The following is an 18,865-nucleotide window of genomic DNA, read 5'->3' as shown; positions in this document are numbered from 1 at the left end:
TTTTTTTTCTTTTTGGTTTTTTAATGTATCAAAATGGAAAATTCTTAATAAATATCTATTAATAAAAATAAAAATAAAAAATAAAAACTTCAATGCAAAAGCAAAAAAGGAGACAGCTTCTTTCCATGTCAAAAGAGCAGAAATGAGCAGTGCATTTCATTGCTTTTCAAAATTCGCCTTAAGAAGCCGATTAAGACTGAAATGCTAATGCCACTTACTTGGGAGGAAGCCTCACTGAACTGAGTGGGATTTACTGCTGTGTATCTGGGATCAGGACTGCTGTCTTGGTGCAGATAGGCTGCTTTTGAGAACAAACACCACTTCAGAAACATGGGAATCAAAACATCCCATCGTTTTTCACTTTCTGGTGCCCTGATCCAGCCATGAATCTCTTGCAAGTACAATTTTACCAGTGCTAGAATACTGTGAATTTCGCAGTGCACTTGCTGAATGGGTGTTTTTCATATTAAATGCTCACTTTGCTTATGCTTTTTTTTCTATATTAAAAAGAAAAATTAAGGGCAGTGTTCCTCTGAGCATAAGTAGAGTGCTCTTCCTCCTTTAAGAAGAATCTGAGGACAGGGCGAGATGGGAAAGCCCTGTATGTTCTGCCACAAAATTATCCCTATTTCACACGCAATACAGACTGAGAAGCCGAATATAGTTAAGCTTGGTTTGTTGAGATCTCACTTAGATAAGCTCGGCTGCTGGAAGAAGTGTGTTTCTGAATCCCCAATGACTTTACATCCTTTGGGGCCAGCCCTCCAAATGATATTGTGGAAGCCCCCACATTCCCATGTTACAAAATGGAAGCGAAGGTGGGAGAGTTATTTGTCCAATCCTTTTCCCTCTCCCTCCCCGGGGTGAGTTCATTTTCATAAATAAGGACTGTTTTCATTTGTTTACACCCCTGGTCTAAAGGTATTTCTCCATCTCCCTGTGAAACGTATGGCTCTGTAGACCCCCTTTTCAAAGATGGGGCGCTTTCAGCAGCAGCTCTTTCCTCCAGCTTATCGGCAAGGCAGGGCAAGGGACAGTTTGCAGTTTGCTAACAAGATTAATCAAGGATGAATTCAATTCAGTTCACACCTTCCTCATTCACAGTTTTTGAAAATGTGCAAACCAACACCTGCTAACCTTCAGTATATACACTTGTGTGAATTGTGAATGCAGATTTCCAGCAAAAAAAAAATGCAGTATGTTTACAGAGCTTGTAAAAAGCACATTCACCTGAATTTTCAGAGTTTCATTTCCCTGATTCTGGGATCCCTTTCTTCTTCTTCTCCTCCTCCTTCACCACCACCACCACCCAGTTCCTTTAAGCTGCAAAGGTGAAGGGTTTGGCTGATCCTTTCCAAACTGCAGAGTTCCTTTAAAAGCTTCCTCAGTAAGAGCTTCAGTAAACAGCAGTGCACTTGCCAGAAAGGCAGCTTGACCCACTGAGGTATTAGCCACGCTCAGGGGGTGAGGGTCGGGCTCAGCAGAGGAGCCGATGGGAACCAAGGCAAGGGTTGATGCTCCACAGGCTCCCTCCAGATTCCTCCCTCCCCACAGTTGCTAGATGCAAAGATATCAACAACATTAAATCAAATGTTGGGAAGGAAACGTTTGGTCAAACTCATGCTGGTCTCTTCGAGAACACTGTCCCACCATCTCGTCCTCTGCTGTCCCCTTCTCCTTGTGCCCTCCATCTTTCCCAACATCAGGGTCTTTTCCAGGGAGTCTTCTCTTCTCACGAGGTGGCCAAAGTATTGGAGCCTCAGCTTCAGGATCTGTCCTTCCAGTGAGCACTCAGGGCTGATTTCCTTCAGAATGGAGAGGTTTGATCTTCTTGCAGTCCATGGGACTCTCAAGAGTCTCCTCCAGCACCAGAATTCAAAAGCATCAATTCTTCGGCAATCAGCCTTCTTTATGGTCCAGCTCTCACTTCCATACATCACTACTGGGAAAACCAGAGCTTTAACTATACGGACCTTTGTCGGCAAGGTGATGTCTCTGCTTTCTAAGATGCTGTCTAGGTTTGATGTTGTAGGTGGTGCTATTGAGCAGCATCAAAATATTGGGAGTCGAAACAAAACAAAATAAATAAATAAATAAATACATAAAAATTATAAATATAATAAATGTCATACCAATAACTTACTTAGTTGGTCTCTAAAGTGCTACTGGAAAGATTTTTGATCTTTGATTTTTTTGTTTCAACTACGGCAGACCAACACGGCTACCCACCTGCACGTAAAATATTGGAGGTTTGTCACACAGAAATATGTACTGAATATCAAAACAGATGCAGTTCCATAAGGGATTCCGACTTCCAAGGTAGGACTGTATTGTGAAGGAGAGGATCGCGGCCCCTCCCCCGCCCAGCAGGGGGAGCTTTGGCTCTGCAGGACTCTCCCTCCCCTTCCGATTTCCTCTCTAGGAATGCAGTTCAGTGCCGTTTAACCCTTAGCAAGCCGAGCAAACCCAGCATACCTGAAACACCACAGGCTTCATAAACACCTGCTAGGCTAGCTAGGCTTCCTCAGTGTTTTTTGAGACTACAATTCCCATCATCCCTGACCACTGGTCCTGCTAGCTAGGGATCATGGGAGTTGTAGGCCACAAACACCTGGAGGGCCAAGCTTGAGGAAGTCTGTACCAGGCCCTGCAGAGGCAGTCTCCCTGAAGTCTAGGCTTAATGGGGACTCGACCTCCATTCCTGAGGAGATTTCCTCCCAGTCCTCTACTTGCCCTTGTCCAAGATGGCGGTGGTGCCTCCTCCGCCCGCTTCTTGCGTCACATTCTAGCCTCAGTGCCTCTCCTAAGATGGCGCCTTTGATACCTGCCCTATCACTGCCTTTTCCAGCATGACGGAGCCCTCCCTTCCGCCCTCTTCCAAAATGGCGCCTTGGGGGTTTTGGCGCGCACTGCCGCATCCCCCACCGCCTGGAGGACCGGAAATAACGCAACGGAAGGGCGGGGCGTGCAAAGGTCCTTCCTGCCAATCACTTCCTGCACTGAGAGGGAAGGGAGCGAGTCTCTGTCTTTCTCTCTCTCTCGACGGCGCCTGCGGGAAGCTGGTTAGTCTCTTCTGCCATAGGGCAAAGTGGGGGGGATTAAGAGTCCCAGGGGGCGGGGGGGGACCCAACCCTCGGGTGGGGATGCGTTCTGGGGGCCACCCTAGGTCCCCACCCGGCCCTCTGCTCCTTCCTGTGGCTCCTCAGAGCTGTCAGCCGACTGCAGCAGCTGCAATCGCAGGAAAGGCTTTGGCTGGGGGGCTAAATAATAATAATGTTAATAATAATTAATTTATTATGTATTATTTATACCCCGCCCATCTGGCTGAGTTTCCCCAGCCACTCTGGGCGGCTTCCAATCGAGTGTTAAAAACAGTACAGCATCAAATATCAAAAACTTCCCTGTATGGGGCATGGTGGGGGGTGGGGGTCCTCAGCCCCATACTCCATAATCCACGCAAGACAGGAGAGAGTGTGTCTGTTGGGATCTGCTCTTTGCTGTGATCATTCCCTGTTTGTGAGCAGGTCACAGACTCATGGAATCAGAGGATTGTAAAGGGACGCAGGTGGCGCTGTGGGTTAAACCACAGCCTAGGGCTTGCCGATCAGAAGGTTGACAGTTCGAATCCTCGCGACGGGGTGAGCTCCCGTTGCTCGGTCCTTGCTCCTGCCAACCTAGCAGTTCGAAAGCACGTCAAAGTGCAAGTAGATAAATGGGTCCTGGTGGGAAGGTAAACGGCGTTTCTGTGCGCTGCTCTGGTTTGTCAGAAGCGGCTTAGTCCTGCTGGCCACGTGACCTGGAAGCTGTACGCCGGCTCCCTCGGCCAATAAAGCAAGATGAACACTGCAACCCCAGAGCCGGTCACGACTGGACCTAATGGTCAGGGGTCCCTTTACCTTTAAACAGGGCTGCCTTCAGATGTCTTTTAAAGATAGAATAGCTGCTTATTTCCTTCACATCCGAAGGGAGGGCGTTCCACAGGGCGGGCGCCACTACCGAGAAGGCCCTCTGCCTGGTTCCCTGTAACCTCACTCCTCACAATGAGGGAACTGCCAGAAGGCCCTCGGCGCTGGACCTCAGTGTCCGGGCTGAACGATGGGGGAGCTGATGGGTCTCAAGTCTACAGTGATGCAAAGATGGGGTTCAGCATGCTGAGTGGACAAGACCGAGAAGGGGTCCAAAGGTCAAGATGGGGCTCCTTGACCCAGAAAGGGAACCCAGCTAGGTGAAGGAAAACTCTGATCCTGAACCCCCTTCAGGAGAAGAAAAGATTGAGGAGTAAACCTTCCACAAACCCAGAGTGGATTCCCTAAGGCGGTTGGATGGCGCTTTGTATGCCTCTTTCCAGCACCTCCTGCAGTCACTTTGGTGCTGCTCACAAAGCAAATTGACTCCCCCCCCCCCCCCGGGGCACTCCATTGTTAATCCTTCAATTTGACATTTACCGGTAAATTTAGATCAACCAGGTGAACCAAAATGCCGATGGGCTGCTTGTGCTTACCTACGCCAAAATCTCAAGGGCTTTCTTTTCCCCACACTTTATGCTTTATGTTATTGCTGTTGTTATTATTATTAATATTATTAGAATTATACAATCGTAGAATTGTAGAGTTGGAAGGGATGCCAAGGGCTGTCTAGTCTAAGGTTACCAGACGTCCCCGTTTCCCAGGGACAGTCCCCAGATTTTGTCAGTCCTCTGACAAAATCCATCTATTTAGTAGGAAGTTGAAAAGTGTCCCTGGATTCATCAAAAAAATCTAGTAACCTTAGTCTAGTCCAACCTTTTCGGTGCAGAATCCAACTACTACTACACTGATTACCCAAGGCAGATTAAAATTCAGTATTAATAAGAATTAAACCAAGACTCATCCACACCTGCCCAAGGAACATTTTTCTTCTCCTGACAGTGTGTCAATTTTACAGCAATGTATTTGTTTTGTAGTATTTTCTAGCACCTCTAATTTGGACAGATAGGACTTGGCAGAAGACTACAGGTTACTTCCAGTCTCTTGGGGGCTTCCTGAAAGCCCAGATGGATGAGCAAGACTCAGCTGGCCCTGAAGCAGGAAGAGGCCATGTCATCAAAACCGAGAGCAGTGGGGGATTCTGGGAAAGCTCTGTGAAGAAGATCCTGGGAGAGGAGGACATTCTCCGCTCAGATGTGCAGAGCCAGCATCTCAGGCAGTTCTGCTACCAGGAGGCCGAAGGACCCCGAGAGGTTTGCAGCCGACTCTACTGCCTTTTCCGTCAGTGGCTGAAGCCAGAACAGCGTACGAAATCCGAGATGCTGGACCTGGTGATCTTGGAGCAGTTCCTGGCTGTCCTTCCACCAGAGATGGAGAGCTGGGTGAGGGAATGTGGAGCGGAGACCAGTTCCCAGGCGGTGGCCCTGGCCGAAGGATTCCTCCTGAGTCAGGCAGAGGAGAGGAAGCAGGCAGAGCAGCAGGTGAGAGAGACTTTCCTCTAGATACTCCCAGGGTCTTCCATCATGAGGGAAGAGGACACCCAAATTCTCAGCTAATGGCTCTTCTTTTTTGGAAAGCGTTCAAGGAATGAGATCTGATACCCCTAAATTGTTTGCTTCTGCCATTCCTTTTCTAACCCTTCTCCTCATTCTCTGTTTGGAATCCTTGTTGAAGTTCCTGCTTTGCAGGGAGTTGGACAAGATGGCCCTTGGAATCTCTTCCAACTCTAACATTCTATGATTCTTTTATTTCAGGGAAAGGATCTGTTTGCAGAAATGGGCCGGTATTCCTCTGAGGCAGAGAGAACTCCGTTGGACATCAAAGAGAGGCCACAGGGTATGGAGGATTGAGTTGTTTTTCTGTTTGGTCACATTCTGTGAATCCTGAAACTCATCCAGGGGTTCCTTGAATCTTCTTGGGGGAAAGCCCCGAGGAAGGGAAGATGCTAAAATACAAAACGGGTACAAACGTCCAAATGCACTCTGCGAGTGAGGCTTTTTCTAAGGCCCATCTGTCGTAAGAGCTGCACTGCTTCACATCTGAGATAAGCATGCACACCTGGCTTCACACTTACCTTTGTCTCTTGCAGGTGACGGAAGGATGTTGGCAAGACCTCCTCATTCATCTTTTCATGGGGGTGGAGGGGAAGCGGCCGCTGTGGAACCAGATCAGGTAGCAGGAATGAGCATATTGTGGAAAGAGGCTGATGGGTGGGGTAGTCAGGTTGCCTCTGGGCCCAAGCAAATCTCACTCTTCCTCCACTTTGTTTCTGGCCAAGCTGCCCTGAACAAAGACCAAATAGGCCTTTCTAGAAGGTCGGGGTGCGGAAAATAAGGAACAGCCGCCTTGCCTCAGCTAGCCTTGCTGTTGCTTGCATTATTTCTCGGTCACCGTTTTCTTTATTTATTGTTGGATACTATAATAGGCTTCTAAGCAGTTGAGAAACCATAAAAACAGTAGCCAGGATTCACCTTCAGGGCTTTCCTAGGTCTCCTTTTGCTTCCCATTTGCCCCCTGAAGAACAGCACACAGAGAGAGTACAGAGGGGATCCTCCCCCCCCCCCTCGGCAAATTGGAACGCTTGTGCCAAGAGAATTATTTGAGGAACACCATGTTCAGTTCCACCCATTTACAACAAAATTAATACTCACCATTGAAAGACACAATAGAAGAATTCATTTAAAATATAAAAATAACAATCCATAACTAAAATGTGCAGTAAATCAATTCCTTTAAAACAACACAGCCATTACAGGCAGAAAACACAAGATCAATGTCTAGTCGATCATCTGTCCTAGTCGATCAGCCCTCTTTAGGGAAGCTTTTAATGTTTGATGTATCACAGTATTTTAATATTCTTTTGGAAGCCGCCCAGAGTGGCTGGGGAAGCCCAGCCAGATGGGCGGGGTATAAATAATAAATTATTATTATTATTATTATCTTTACGCTATATGAGGACATTTCCCTTTTTCTTTTAGGGTTCAGTGCGCTTTGAAGATATCACTGTTCCTTTCACAGATGAGGAGTGGGTGTTGCTGGATCCTGAACAGAAAGCTCTGCATAAGGAAGTCATGGAGCAGAATCGTGAGATGATGGACTTGTTGGGATTTCAGTCCCTACGAGCTGCACGAGCTGCCAGGAAGCAGCAAAAGCTAAAAGGTTGTTGTTTACATCAGGTGTTTTTGTTTTCGTGTGTTCGCGTTACGCACACCCGTGTTACGTAGCATGATCCGGAACGGATCGCATACGTAACACGGGGTTCCACTGTATCTGTTCTGAAATGTAATATGTATATCTCTATGTGACAAACCTCTAATATTTTTATGGAGCTCAACAGGGCCACAGTGGCATAGCGTGGGGGGTGCTAGGGGTGCCGGGCGCAACATCTGGGGGGGGGGGGCGCGAGTCCAGAGGGCCCAGCCACGTCGTGCCCTCGGCCCGCCCCTATTGTCAGAGCGGCCGGCCAGCCTCTGCCTGCTCCTACCTTGCCCACCTGAGGACTGCGGCAGCGCCCGCCCCCGTGGCCACCTACCCCCGCCTCGCCCATTGGCTTGCCTCCCTCGGCCCCGCCTCCGATGGCCGCGGGGGTGTCCTGCTCGGCGCCGTCGCCTTTTTTCAGGAGGTAGGGAGGCTGGACGGGGAGGTGGGGTCGGAAGCGGGCAGAGAAGGAGGGGAGCTCGTAGCCAAAAGGGCTGCACCGGCCGGCAAAGGGCCGGGGAAAGTTTGGAGAGGAGAAACGCACCGTCATGATTTCCCGGTGGAAGCGGCAGGATTAGGGATGGCGAAGCGTAATTACGCACGAATTTCGCTGGGTGAGAGCTTCGGGGATCGATCGGCGGAAATGGGAATCAATTGGAATAGGAGAAAGAGAGAGAGAGAGGGACCATCATTCATAGGCATAGATTTGTAGGGTTAGGGGGCGCAAATCCACGGGTTAGGGGGCGCAAATTACTTGCCTTGCCCCGGGTGCTGACAACCCACGCTACGCCGCTGCAGGGCCACCTACAACATCTGTGACTCTTAACACCCGTACAGAACATTTTGAATAGGGAGCTATCTACTGTTTCATCTGTGACTATTCTTTCCCCAGGTAAAAGAAAAATCCTTCCTAAGGTGCCACTGGAAGGAGTTTTTTATTTTGTTTCGCCTACGGCAGACCAACACGGCTACCTACCTGTAACTATTCTTCCTCCAGGTATTATTATTACTATTGTTATTATTCTTTTTATTTCAGATTAAAGAAACCTCAAAGCAGTTTACAAACTATGTTAAAAGTCAAATAAAACAATCCAGAATAGGTAAAGGTACCCCTGCCCATACGGGCCAGTCGTGTCCGACTCTAGGGTTGTGCGCTCATCTCACTTAAGAGGCCGGAAGCCAGCGCTGTCCGGAGACACTTCCGGGTCACGTGGCCAGCGTGACGAAGCTGCTCTGGCGAGCCAGCACCAGCGCAGCACACGGAAACGCCGTTTACCTTCCCGCTAGAAAGCGGTACCTATTTATCTACTTGCACTTAGGGGTGCTTTCGAACTGCTAGGTGGGCAGGAGCTGGGACCGAAAGACGGGAGCTTACCCCGCCACGGGTATTCGAACCGCCGACCATACGATCGGCAAGTCCTAGGCACTGAGGTTTTACCCACAGCGCCACCCGCGTCCCGCAATCCAGAATAAAACAGTACATAAGAAAGTCAGCCTAGTCTGAACTGCCAAGGCCTTTCCAAGTGTAGGCTTTAGACTTGTTAGTTTCTCCAGTAGTTTCTCCTAGGCTCTTTTGATGTTGCATCTGTCCATTTTTTGTGGACCAATGAGGCCACTGATCTTGGAGATGAAGCGGATTCGATGATAGGGCCAAGTATAATCTTATCTGAGAAAAGAGCCAGGTTTTCTAATTCAGGATCTCATAAATATCATCCTTGATGCCAGTCAACAAAGCTAATGAACCCTTTAGTAAGACCCCACAGATAACTCCCTTCAGTTCTTCCCCTATGAAAAAAAGCACTCGTTGTTAGCATTTCACCCCTCCCTTCTGGGAGAATCGTATGATCTGGTGGTCAGAGAGAAGGGGGAGGGAACTGTGTCTTTAATCTTCCTTTTCCTGACTCTGAGGGAGTGTGATTTCATCTCTGCTGTCGATGTGTGAGTAAGAAGCTATACCACACAGTCTGTATATTCTGTAAATAATTCTGTAGCTTGTAGAAATCAAGAAGAACCTGCTTCAAAAGTCTTGCAGCCCCATCCGCGTTTATTGCACCTCTGACGGTGGTGCTCATAACGCACAGTTGTGAGTCCAGGTTCCCGGATTATGCTGAAGGTGTTCCAGTCTTCCTGCCTAGCCCAGCCGGGGTGCATAGCGGGTTCCAGATGTGGACAAATCCTGGCATCAATTCACACTCATTAGCACTGTTCAAGCATTGAGGGCTAAATTTCCTCCTGAGGCTCTGATCTGGTTTTCTCTTTGTTGCAGGTGGTGATCAATTAGATCAATTAGAAATGAAAGGTGGTGATCAATTAGATCAATTAGAAATGAAAAACAAGGGAGAAACCGGGGAGAAACTATATCGGTGTTTGGAATGTGGAAGGAGATTCCGTCAGGACTCCCAACTCATGTACCATCAAAGAATCCACACTGGGCGCAAACCCTATCAGTGCTTGGAATGCGGAAATACCTATAGTCACAGAAGCACTCTCGTTGCCCATCAAAGAATTCATACAGGGCATAAACCTTATCGGTGCTGGGACTGTGGAAAGGGTTTCAGTCAGAGGGCAAATCTCGTGGCACATCGAAGACTTCATACTGGGGAGAAACCCTATCACTGCCAGGACTGTGGGAAGTGTTTCAGTCAGAGGAACAGTCTCGTGGTACATCGAAGAACTCATACTGGGGAGAAATCCTATCAGTGCTTGGAATGTGGAAAGTGCTTCAGTCACAGCTTCACTCTCACTTGCCATCAAAAAACTCATACTGGGGAGAAATCCTATCAGTGCTTGGAATGTGGAAGGAGCTTCAGTCAGAAGTCCGGTCTCACTTCCCATCAAAGAACCCATACTGGGGAGAAACCCTATCAGTGCTTGGAATGTGGGATGAGGTTCAATCGGAAGGGCAGTCTCACTGCCCATCAAAGAATTCATACAGGAGAGAAACCGTATCAGTGCTTGGAATGTGGAAAGAGCTTCAGTCAGAACTCCACTCTCATTACCCATCAAAGAAGTCATTGTGGGAAAAACTAACAATGATTGGAATGTGTACTGAGCTTCAGTCAGAGCTCCTCTCTCACTTCCCATGAAATAATTTACACGGGGGGAAACCTTATCAGTGCTTCAAATACAGAAAGAATTCCGCACTCTCACTGCCCACCAGTGAACTCACAATCAGGAAAAGCCGTAACCATGGCTGTGTACAGAACTAAATTTTAGGGGACTTTACTTAATAGGTAGATGAGGATTGCAACTGTGTTTTCGACCTTTGGGGACCCAGCACAGAAGTCGACCGTGTCTTTAAGGACCATGGAGTATGGGTATGCCAATAATAAGGGCAATAAAAGCAATTTATAACAAATTTGATTATAAATAATGAGTTGACTGAATATTTTCCAATCCAAAAGGGGACTAGGCAGGGATGCCCTCTCTCCTCTTCTTTATACTTACCTTGGAGGTTCTGAATGAGGTAATGAGGGAGGGATAGAATAAAATTAGGAAGAAACTCATATAAACTTAGAGCCTTCGCTGATGACATGCTGATAATGATAGAGGAACCAGTAGATAGTATACAAGAATTAATGGCAAGGATAGAAGATTTTGGGAGAGTGGCGGGGCTCAAAGTAAACAAAGAAAAAACTACGGTCATGGTTAAAAATTTGGGTGAACAGAGGAAAAAATAAATACAAGAGAGGAATGGTCTTCAAATTGTAAAAAAAGCAAAATATATTGGAATTCAAATAACATTGAAAAATATTGAATTATTTGAAGAGTATTGCAATAAAATTTGGAAAGGAATCAAAAAGCAATTGGACATTTGGCAAAGATTAAAATTGTCACTTTGGGGCAGGATTTCTATGATAAAAATGATTGTATTACTGAAATTGTTATTTTTATTTCAAATGCTCCCAATAACCAGTAATTGCCAGATATTTGAAGGATGGAGGAAGGATATTACACAGTTTGTTTGGCAAGGAAAGAAGCCAAGGATAAAGTATAAAATATTAACAGATTCCAAAGAGGGGGGGGAGTTTGGATTACCTAATTTGAAACTTTATTTAATTTTGCGGCCAGTTTCGGGTGGATTAAAGATTGGATTTTGCTGAGGAATGTGGAGATCTTAGATATTGAGGGGTGGAACAACCGATTTGGTTGGCACATATTTGGCATATGGTAAAGTGTTAAATAATAAAGATTTCTTAAATTGTGTAATAAGAAGGCTCATATATAAAGTTTGGGAAAGTCATCGTTGAACCAAAAACACCCTGGTGGGTTTCACCATCAGAGGTGATAGGAATTAAAAAATTGAACATGGGAAAGGTCTGGCCAACCTACCATGAGTTAGTAACAAAAGAGCAAGGTATTTTAAAATTAAGAGCATATGAAGAAATTAAAGAGCATTGCAGTAGTTGGCTCCATTATCATCAGATAGCAAATTTGTTTAAAGAGGATAAAAACAGGGTTTTGAACAGGGGATCTCAAAGTTACAAAAGGAATTATTACAATCGGATAAAAAGATAATATCAAGAATGTACAATTTATTATGGGAGTGTGATCTAAAAGATGAAGTCATAAAGGAATCAACAATAAAATGGGTGCATGACCTGGGCAAAACAATATACCTAGAAAACTGGGAAAGATTATGGACCCAAGATATAAACTTTACCGCTTGCTACCTGATAAGAGAAAATATGAAAATGTGCCACCGATGGTATGATACACCAGTGAAACTGGCCAAAATATATAAAAATTATTCAAACAAATGTTGGAGGTGCAATGCAGAAGTGGGAACCCCAATTCACATGTGGGGGTGTAGGCTAATAAAACAGTTTTGGATAAGGATTCATGAAGAATTGGGGGGAGGGGGGAATTAAGATTACAATTCATAAAAAATCAGAAGCATATTTATTGGGACTACTAACAGCTGATATTCCTAAAAACAAGAAGAATATATTCTTATATGGAACAGCGGCAGCAAGATTATTGGTTGCAAAAAACTGGAAAACAATAGTACCAGAGCTATCTGAATGGAGATCCAAAATTTCTGAATTCATGAGCATAGCAAAATTAACAGTGTCAGTGAGAGGAGGCTTCACTCAGAAGGTCAATAAAGAATGGGAATGTGTTGAAACATATATGGAAAGGGTTGGAAAGGTAAGCTAATTATTAGCAAATAAATATTATTAGTAAAAAATAGTAACTATATCGCAATGTAAATGAATAAAAATAAGAAAAATTAGTTTATTAAAGGAACTTAAATAGAACAGCAGAATAATATAAGAACAAGATTGCATACAGGTGAGGGGGGAGAGGGAGAAGAAATATTAAAGATTAAAATAATATAGGGTGTAGTATGGGTTTGTTTGCTGATTTGTGTGTTTATTTTTGTCTGTATGCTTTCTTATGGTTATCAATAAAGTTATTTTAAAAAATAAAAAAGGACTATGGAGTACACACCCAGGACCCAACATTTCTCCACACTACTATGCTACTGCATTAGCCAATGACCTTCTTCATGCCATGCCTGGTGGAGGGTCAAGCATGATTTGGCCCCACTGATGAGGATACCATCTATCAGCATAGCTGTCAACCGTCCCTTATTTGGCGGGAAACTCCCTTATCCCAGCGCCGTGTCCTGGATTGATGATGTCCCTTAAATTTCCTGGGTTTCAAAGGAAGCAGCTCCTCTTCCTCCCTCCCTGCCGGCCAGGGAGGAGGGAGGCTCCATCTGTGTTGCTTGACTGCCCGGTCCGCCCCCCTCCAGCCTTGGCCCCCGGGAGCCCCTCCCCGCCGGGACTGGCGGGAGCCTCGGGCCCTTCCGCCACCATCCTTGTGGCTGCTGAACTAGGGCCTCCCCTCTGCCTGTCGTTGCCGCCACCGCTCCCGCTAGCCCGTACTGCGGCTGCGCCGCCAAAGGACCCAGATAAGATGGGCAGCCTGGCGCGCCCTATGAATTGCTGAGGAGCCTTGAGAGGAGAGTGAGGGCAACCACAGAGAAAGCAGTTCAGAGAGAGGAGGCGGCAGCGGAGGCGTGGGCAGGTGTTCCAAGGGCTACAAGGGAAGGACCGCAAGCGCTTCTCCCATAGATTTGTAGTGGTAGACTAGCATAGATGGTCTGATCTGCAGGTTTACGTCGGGCGCTATTCCCCCCCCCCTTCCTCCCACCCCGCCTGATGGAACTGAGAGCTGGAGAGAAAAGATACAGAACTGCAGCAGCATCTTCGTAGCTTGGACTTCGTTTTGCGCAAAAAGTGGTTGCTGCTTGTAGTTATTTAATCAGCTGGTGTCTTGAGCAGCAACCTCTGGAAATGAAGGGCTGAGCTTCCATTGCTCGGTCCCTGCTCCTGCCAACCTGGCAGTTTGAAAGCACGTCAAGGTGCAAGTAGATAAATAGGTACCACTCCGGCGGGAAGGTAAATGGCATTTCCGTGCGCTGCTCTGGTTCGCCAGAAGCGGCTTAGTCCTGCTGGCCACATGACCTGGAAGCTGTATGCCGGCTCCCTCGGCCAGTAAAGGGAGATGAGCGCCGCAACCCCTAGTCGGCCACTACTGGACCTAATGGTCAGGGGTCCCTTTACCTTTTTACAGGATGTATAAGGCAGCACAGCCTGTATTAGGTATCCATTCTGGGCACTTGGGATTTGCTACCTCTGCTCCTTTTACCGATAGCCAGACCAGTCTTTCAAATGAGCATAAAAAGGTTTACTTATAAGGATCTTGTGTCCTTCAAAGCAGTGTAAAGGTAAAGGGACCCCTGACCATTAGGTCCAGTTGTGTCCGACTCTGGGGTTGCGAACTTAACAATGGAAAGCGTAATGCTGGTGGTCAACAAAAATGGTTTAAAGACTTAAGGCAAATCTTTAAAAATGTAGTATAAACACCAGCAGTTGGGAAACACTGGCCTGCGAGCGCTCCAGTTGGAGAACAGCCTTTGCCAAAGGTGTCGTGGGCTTTGAAGATGCTCAAACTCAGGACACGAGAAAGGTGCTAAGAGGAAGGCACGCTTGGCAAACTCTCATCGTGATCAACTCCCACCAATGTCCCCACTGTGGAAGGAGGTGTGGGTCCAGAATTGTCCTCCAAAACCGTGTTCATGGAAGAGCATCTTACTGGGCTACGAGGGATCGCCAAATAAGAAGTATGAATAAAAAATGATTATTATTATGATTATGGGGCTGCGCTTCTGGAGAGAGCCGGCTCCGGCTTCGCGCATTCGGCTCTTGCGGGGCAACCTGCGCGGGAGGGATTCTTTCTCTCTCTCTCTCTCTCTCTCTCTCTCTCTCTCTCTCTCAGAGACGGGGAGGGGGGGGGCTGAACTTGCTGCGCTCGGCTTTTTGAGGGTTAAAAGAAACTGAGCCGGATTCCTAGAGAGGCCGGGAGAGAAAGGGGGGCGAGGCGAGCAGGTCCTCCAGAGCAGAACCCCCCCCCCGCCGCCCCCAGTCTCTTCCTGCGAGAGGGGAGGGGGCTGGCTTTTGTCTTTGGGATCCGGTGAGTCTCGTCTCTCTTCCCCCTGAGGGTGCAAGGGGGAGAAGGGGGGCCGGGGCTGCAGGGGAAGGATGCATGGGGGGCGGGCGGGTCCTGCTCAGCTCAGGAAAAGGGGGACCCCCAAGTCAGGGAGCGGAGAGTCCTACTGCCCCCAAAGCCAGAGAGAGGACGAGGAGGGAAGGAGGTCTGCAACTCTAGCCATGCCCCTTTGGAGAGGGGGCTTGGGGTGGGGGGTGGGGAGCCAGGAAACCCCATTCAGATGGATGAGCCCAGTCTCAATATCGGGGGGGGGGGGCTGGCCTGATCCTGCAGGGCTCCTCTCCTCTTCTGATGCTGAGTTCCTGCAGATGCAAGCGAACCTTCCTTTGCACTTACCTTACAATCAAAGCTCCCCCCCCCCCCCAGATAGGACAGGGGTCTTATCCAGACTCCTGGCTGGGAATGGACTGGGTGGCGCTTGACGCCCCTGACGCTGGAGGTGTCTAGACCCTGGTACAAGTACACAAGTTCCTCACTTCTCCATCACGGTTCGACTTCATTCCTGGACTGCAGGCACTGAAAGGCAGGAGCAGCCAGGCTGATTCATATCACAGAAATCCCTTCAGTTGCCTTCACATTTTGCTTGGGAAGTGTCCTTCTACGTGGGCTAGAGGCTGAATTCCCTTTTTTAAATAAAAGGAAATTCAGTGTCTGGGCTGTGGTGCAATCCAGCCCTTGTTTCTAGCACGACTCATCTAATCTTGCTCAATGAACCTCTGTCTTCTGCTGATCATGACTATGCATTTGCTTTGTAGGACTTCCTAGCACCTCTACTTAGGACAGACAGAACGGGGCAGAAGACCAGGGGGCTCCTTCCGATCTCTTGGGGGATTCCTGAGAGCCCAGATGGATGAGCAAGACTCAGCTGGCCCTGAAGTGGGAAGAGGCCATGCCAACCAAACTGGGAGCAGTGGGGGATTCTGGGAAAACTCCATGCAGAAGATCCTGGGTGAGGAGGACACTCTCCGCTCAGTTGTTCAGAGCCAGCAGCTCAGGCAGTTCTGCTACCAAGAGGCCAAAGGACCCCGAGAGATTTGCAGCCGACTCTACCACCTCTACCGTCAGTGGCTGAAGCCAGAAAGGCATACAAAAGCTGAGATGCTGGACCTGGTGATCTTGGAGCAGTTCCTGGCTGTCCTTCCGCCAGAGATGGAGATCTGGGTGAGGGAATGTGGAGCAGAGACCAGTTCCCAGGCAGTGGCCCTGGCCGAAGGATTCCTCCTCAGTCAGGCAGAGGAGAGGAAGCAGGCAGAGAGGAAGCAGGTGAGAGAGGCTTCCCCCTGGATGCTGTCAAGGGGGTCTGAACAGGAGGGACAGTACAGTAGTACCTCGGGTTACAGACGCTTCAGGTTACATACGCTTTAGGTTATAGACTCTGCTAACCCAGAAATAGTATCTTGGGTTAAGAACTTTGCTTCAGGATGAGAACAGAAATCGCACGGCGGCGGCTGGAGGCCCCATTAGCTAAAGTGGTGCTTCAGGTTAAGAACAGTTTCAGGTTAAGAACGGACCTCCAGAACGAAATACGTTCTTTACCCGAGGTACCACTGTATACCTTCCTTTCTGTTTTTGGAAAGCAAGCAATGAGATCTGATAGCCCTGAAGTGTTTGCTTCTGCCATTCCTATTGTAACCTTATTTTCATTCCCTGTTTTGAATCCTTGTTGCTCCTTCAGGGAAAGTTTCTGTTAGCAGAAATGCCTGAGGCAGAGAGGACTCGGTTGGACACCAGAGAGAGGCTGCTGGGTAAGGAGTGTTTTCTCTTTTTAGTCTCATTCTATTAATATGGAAACTGATCTTTGGGTTTTCATCTTTGGGGTGGGTGGAGACAGTTGAGGCCAAGAGGAGGGGCGATGTATTTTTACACAAATAAAATATGAAACGGGTACAAATGTCCAAATGTGCTCATCACGTAAGACTTTTTCTAATGCCCGCCTTAGAGATGCACAGTTGAACCTCCGAGAGAAGCATGCAGGGATGTCTTCCCACTTACCTTTGTGTCTTGCAGGTGACAGAAGGATGCCGACAAGACCTTCTCACCCCTCTTTTCGTGGTGGTGGAGCAGAAGCAGCAGCTGTGGAACCAGATCAGGTCAGGGGAAGGAGCCTTGTGGGGAGAGGCCGAGAGGTGGGGCAGCCAGGTGCCTCTGAGCCCAAACAAATCTTTTCCCTCCTCTTGGCTTCTGTCAAAGCTGCCCTTAACAAAGGCTGAAATGTCATTAGTATAATTGATTGCCATTTGTTGCCATTTTCTTCATATGTGTCAGGGCTGCCGCCCAGTCCCAGCTCACATAGGACCAAGTCAGCCAGCGTTCAGTTTCAAAGAGTCTTTATTGGATTACAGGTTCCATTTCCAAACTGCAACGTGCAGCCCTACTTCTTCTAGGTCAGAACGACGAAGACCCGTCTGAGTCTCCGCCTCTAGCGCACCAGCTTAATACCCTAGCCTTGCTCCACCTCCTGCGCCTTTCCTTCCGTCTCTGGGTCCTCCTGCCCCCCTGGGTCTCTCCCTTCCTACTCTCTTCTGACGCGGACCCCCCTGACCCTTCCGCCTCCTTGCGGCGGGCTTTGGGACCCGGTTCACTCTCTGGGCTGCTGACTGCGCCAGCTTCCGTTACATTTGAACTTGGCGCGCGCGCCCAACTCTCCACTTTCCTCTTGATCGTTTCCTCGCTCCCCGAGGTGGGCGTGACTACTCCTGACTCATGCCCTCCCTCCTTCTGAAAGTCTCCGGAGCCCGATATCTGGTCCCCTTTCTCCCCGCTGCTCCCGGCTGGGAACGTGGGTCCCGATCTCCAACTGCTGCTTTCTGATCCCTCTCTGGACCCTTCTTCCTGGGGTGTCCCCCTGCTCTCCCCCCTTGCTCTGGCTGCTGGCGCTCCCTTCTGGGAATCCTCGGACTCGCTAGACAGGCTCGGTGATCTCGGGTCGTCATCCCCACTCATCCTTCCTTCGTATTCCTCCCCCTCGCTCTCTGTCTCCTCCCTTCTCTGCGTCTCTGCTCCTGAACCCCTGACAATATGCTTAACAGTGAATGCTAAAACAGGCTTCTAAGCAGTAGGCAGACTATGAAGAGTGGCCAGGATTCAACTACCTGGCTCCATGAATAATAATAATAAATTTTATTTATATCCCGCCCTCCCCAGCCAAAGCCGGGCGGCTAACAACAATCAAATGAGTTGCACAACGGGGCCTCCCTGCCCTCCTTCCCACGCCTCGGCTGCCACACACTCCTTAAAGTTAGCTTTAGGACATTGGGAAGATACCCTTCCTCATAACAGCAAGATGAGAGAGAGGATCTTTTCATCTGGCAAATGGGAATGTTTGTGCTAACAAAATGACTTGAAGAACACAGCGTGAAGTTCCACCCATTTAGACAATGATTAATACCCATCGTTAAAATTGTTGTTGTTGTTGTTTAGTTGTGTCCGACTCTTCATGACCCCCTGGACCAGAGCACGCCAGGCTCTCCTGTCTTCCACTGCCTCCCGCAGTTTGGTCAAACTCATGCTAGTCTCTTCAAGAACACTGTCCCACCATCTCGTCCTCCGTCGTCCCCTTCTCCTTGTGCCCTCCATCTTTCCCAACATCAGGGTCTTTTCCAGGGAGTCTTCTCTTCTCATGAGGTGGCCAAAGTCTTGGAGCCTCAGCTTCAGGATCTGTCCTTCCAGTGAGCACTCGGGGCTGATTTCCTTCAGAATGGAGAGGTTTGATCTTCTTGCAGTCCATGGGACTCTCAAGAGTCTCCTCCAGCACCAGAATTCAAAAGCATCCATTCTTCGGCGATCAGCCTTCTTTATGGTCCAGCTCTCACTTCCATACATCCATCATTAAAATACATGGGGGGGGGGGATTTCCACAGAGACGTCAAAATAAGCATTCATACTTAAAATGTGCAGCAAAACAATCCCATCCACGCAAGACAGCCATTAATAGGCACAAAATACCAGAGCAATGTGTAGTAGATAATATTTACGCTGTCTAAGAGGAGGACATTTCCCTTTTTCTCTTAGGGTCCAGTGTGCTTTGAAGATATTGCTGTTCATTTCGCAGACGAAGAGTGGGCGTTGCTGGATCCTGACCAGAGAGCTCTGCATAAGGAAGTCATGGAGGAGAACTGTGGGATCCTGGTCTCTCTCGGTAAGGCTCCCTGTTGGATAATAATACAGTGGTACCTCGGATT

At 48.2% G+C, this 18,865-nt stretch overlaps 1 protein-coding gene across 2 annotated transcripts in view; it reads left to right on the top strand.

Annotated features, from left to right (window-relative positions):
* Positions 1-2,975: 2,975 nt before the first annotated feature.
* Positions 2,976-18,865, top strand: part of LOC310689271 (uncharacterized protein) — an 84,087-nt gene continuing 68,197 nt past the window's right edge. Inside the window, exons 1-5 of one of the 2 annotated variants that reach the window (XM_083466741.1) lie at positions 2,976-3,062; positions 4,943-5,446; positions 16,360-16,429; positions 16,692-16,774; positions 18,696-18,822. In XM_083466741.1, the coding sequence (XP_083322867.1) occupies positions 5,033-5,446; positions 16,360-16,429; positions 16,692-16,774; positions 18,696-18,822 (694 nt within the window). In that variant the 5' untranslated portion in view covers positions 2,976-3,062; positions 4,943-5,032. Of the gene's footprint in view, positions 3,063-4,942; positions 5,447-5,719; positions 5,802-6,054; positions 6,138-16,359; positions 16,430-16,691; positions 16,775-18,695; positions 18,823-18,865 lie in introns of both variants that reach the window. The other variant, XM_083466739.1, reaches the window with a different exon arrangement.

The sequence above is a fragment of the Podarcis liolepis genome (assembly GCF_965112155.1).
Source record: "Podarcis liolepis genome assembly, chromosome: 12".
NCBI lineage: Eukaryota > Metazoa > Chordata > Lepidosauria > Squamata > Lacertidae > Podarcis > Podarcis liolepis.
Note: the sequence above shows the minus strand (reverse complement) of the source record. Positions and strands in the feature narration are given on the sequence as shown.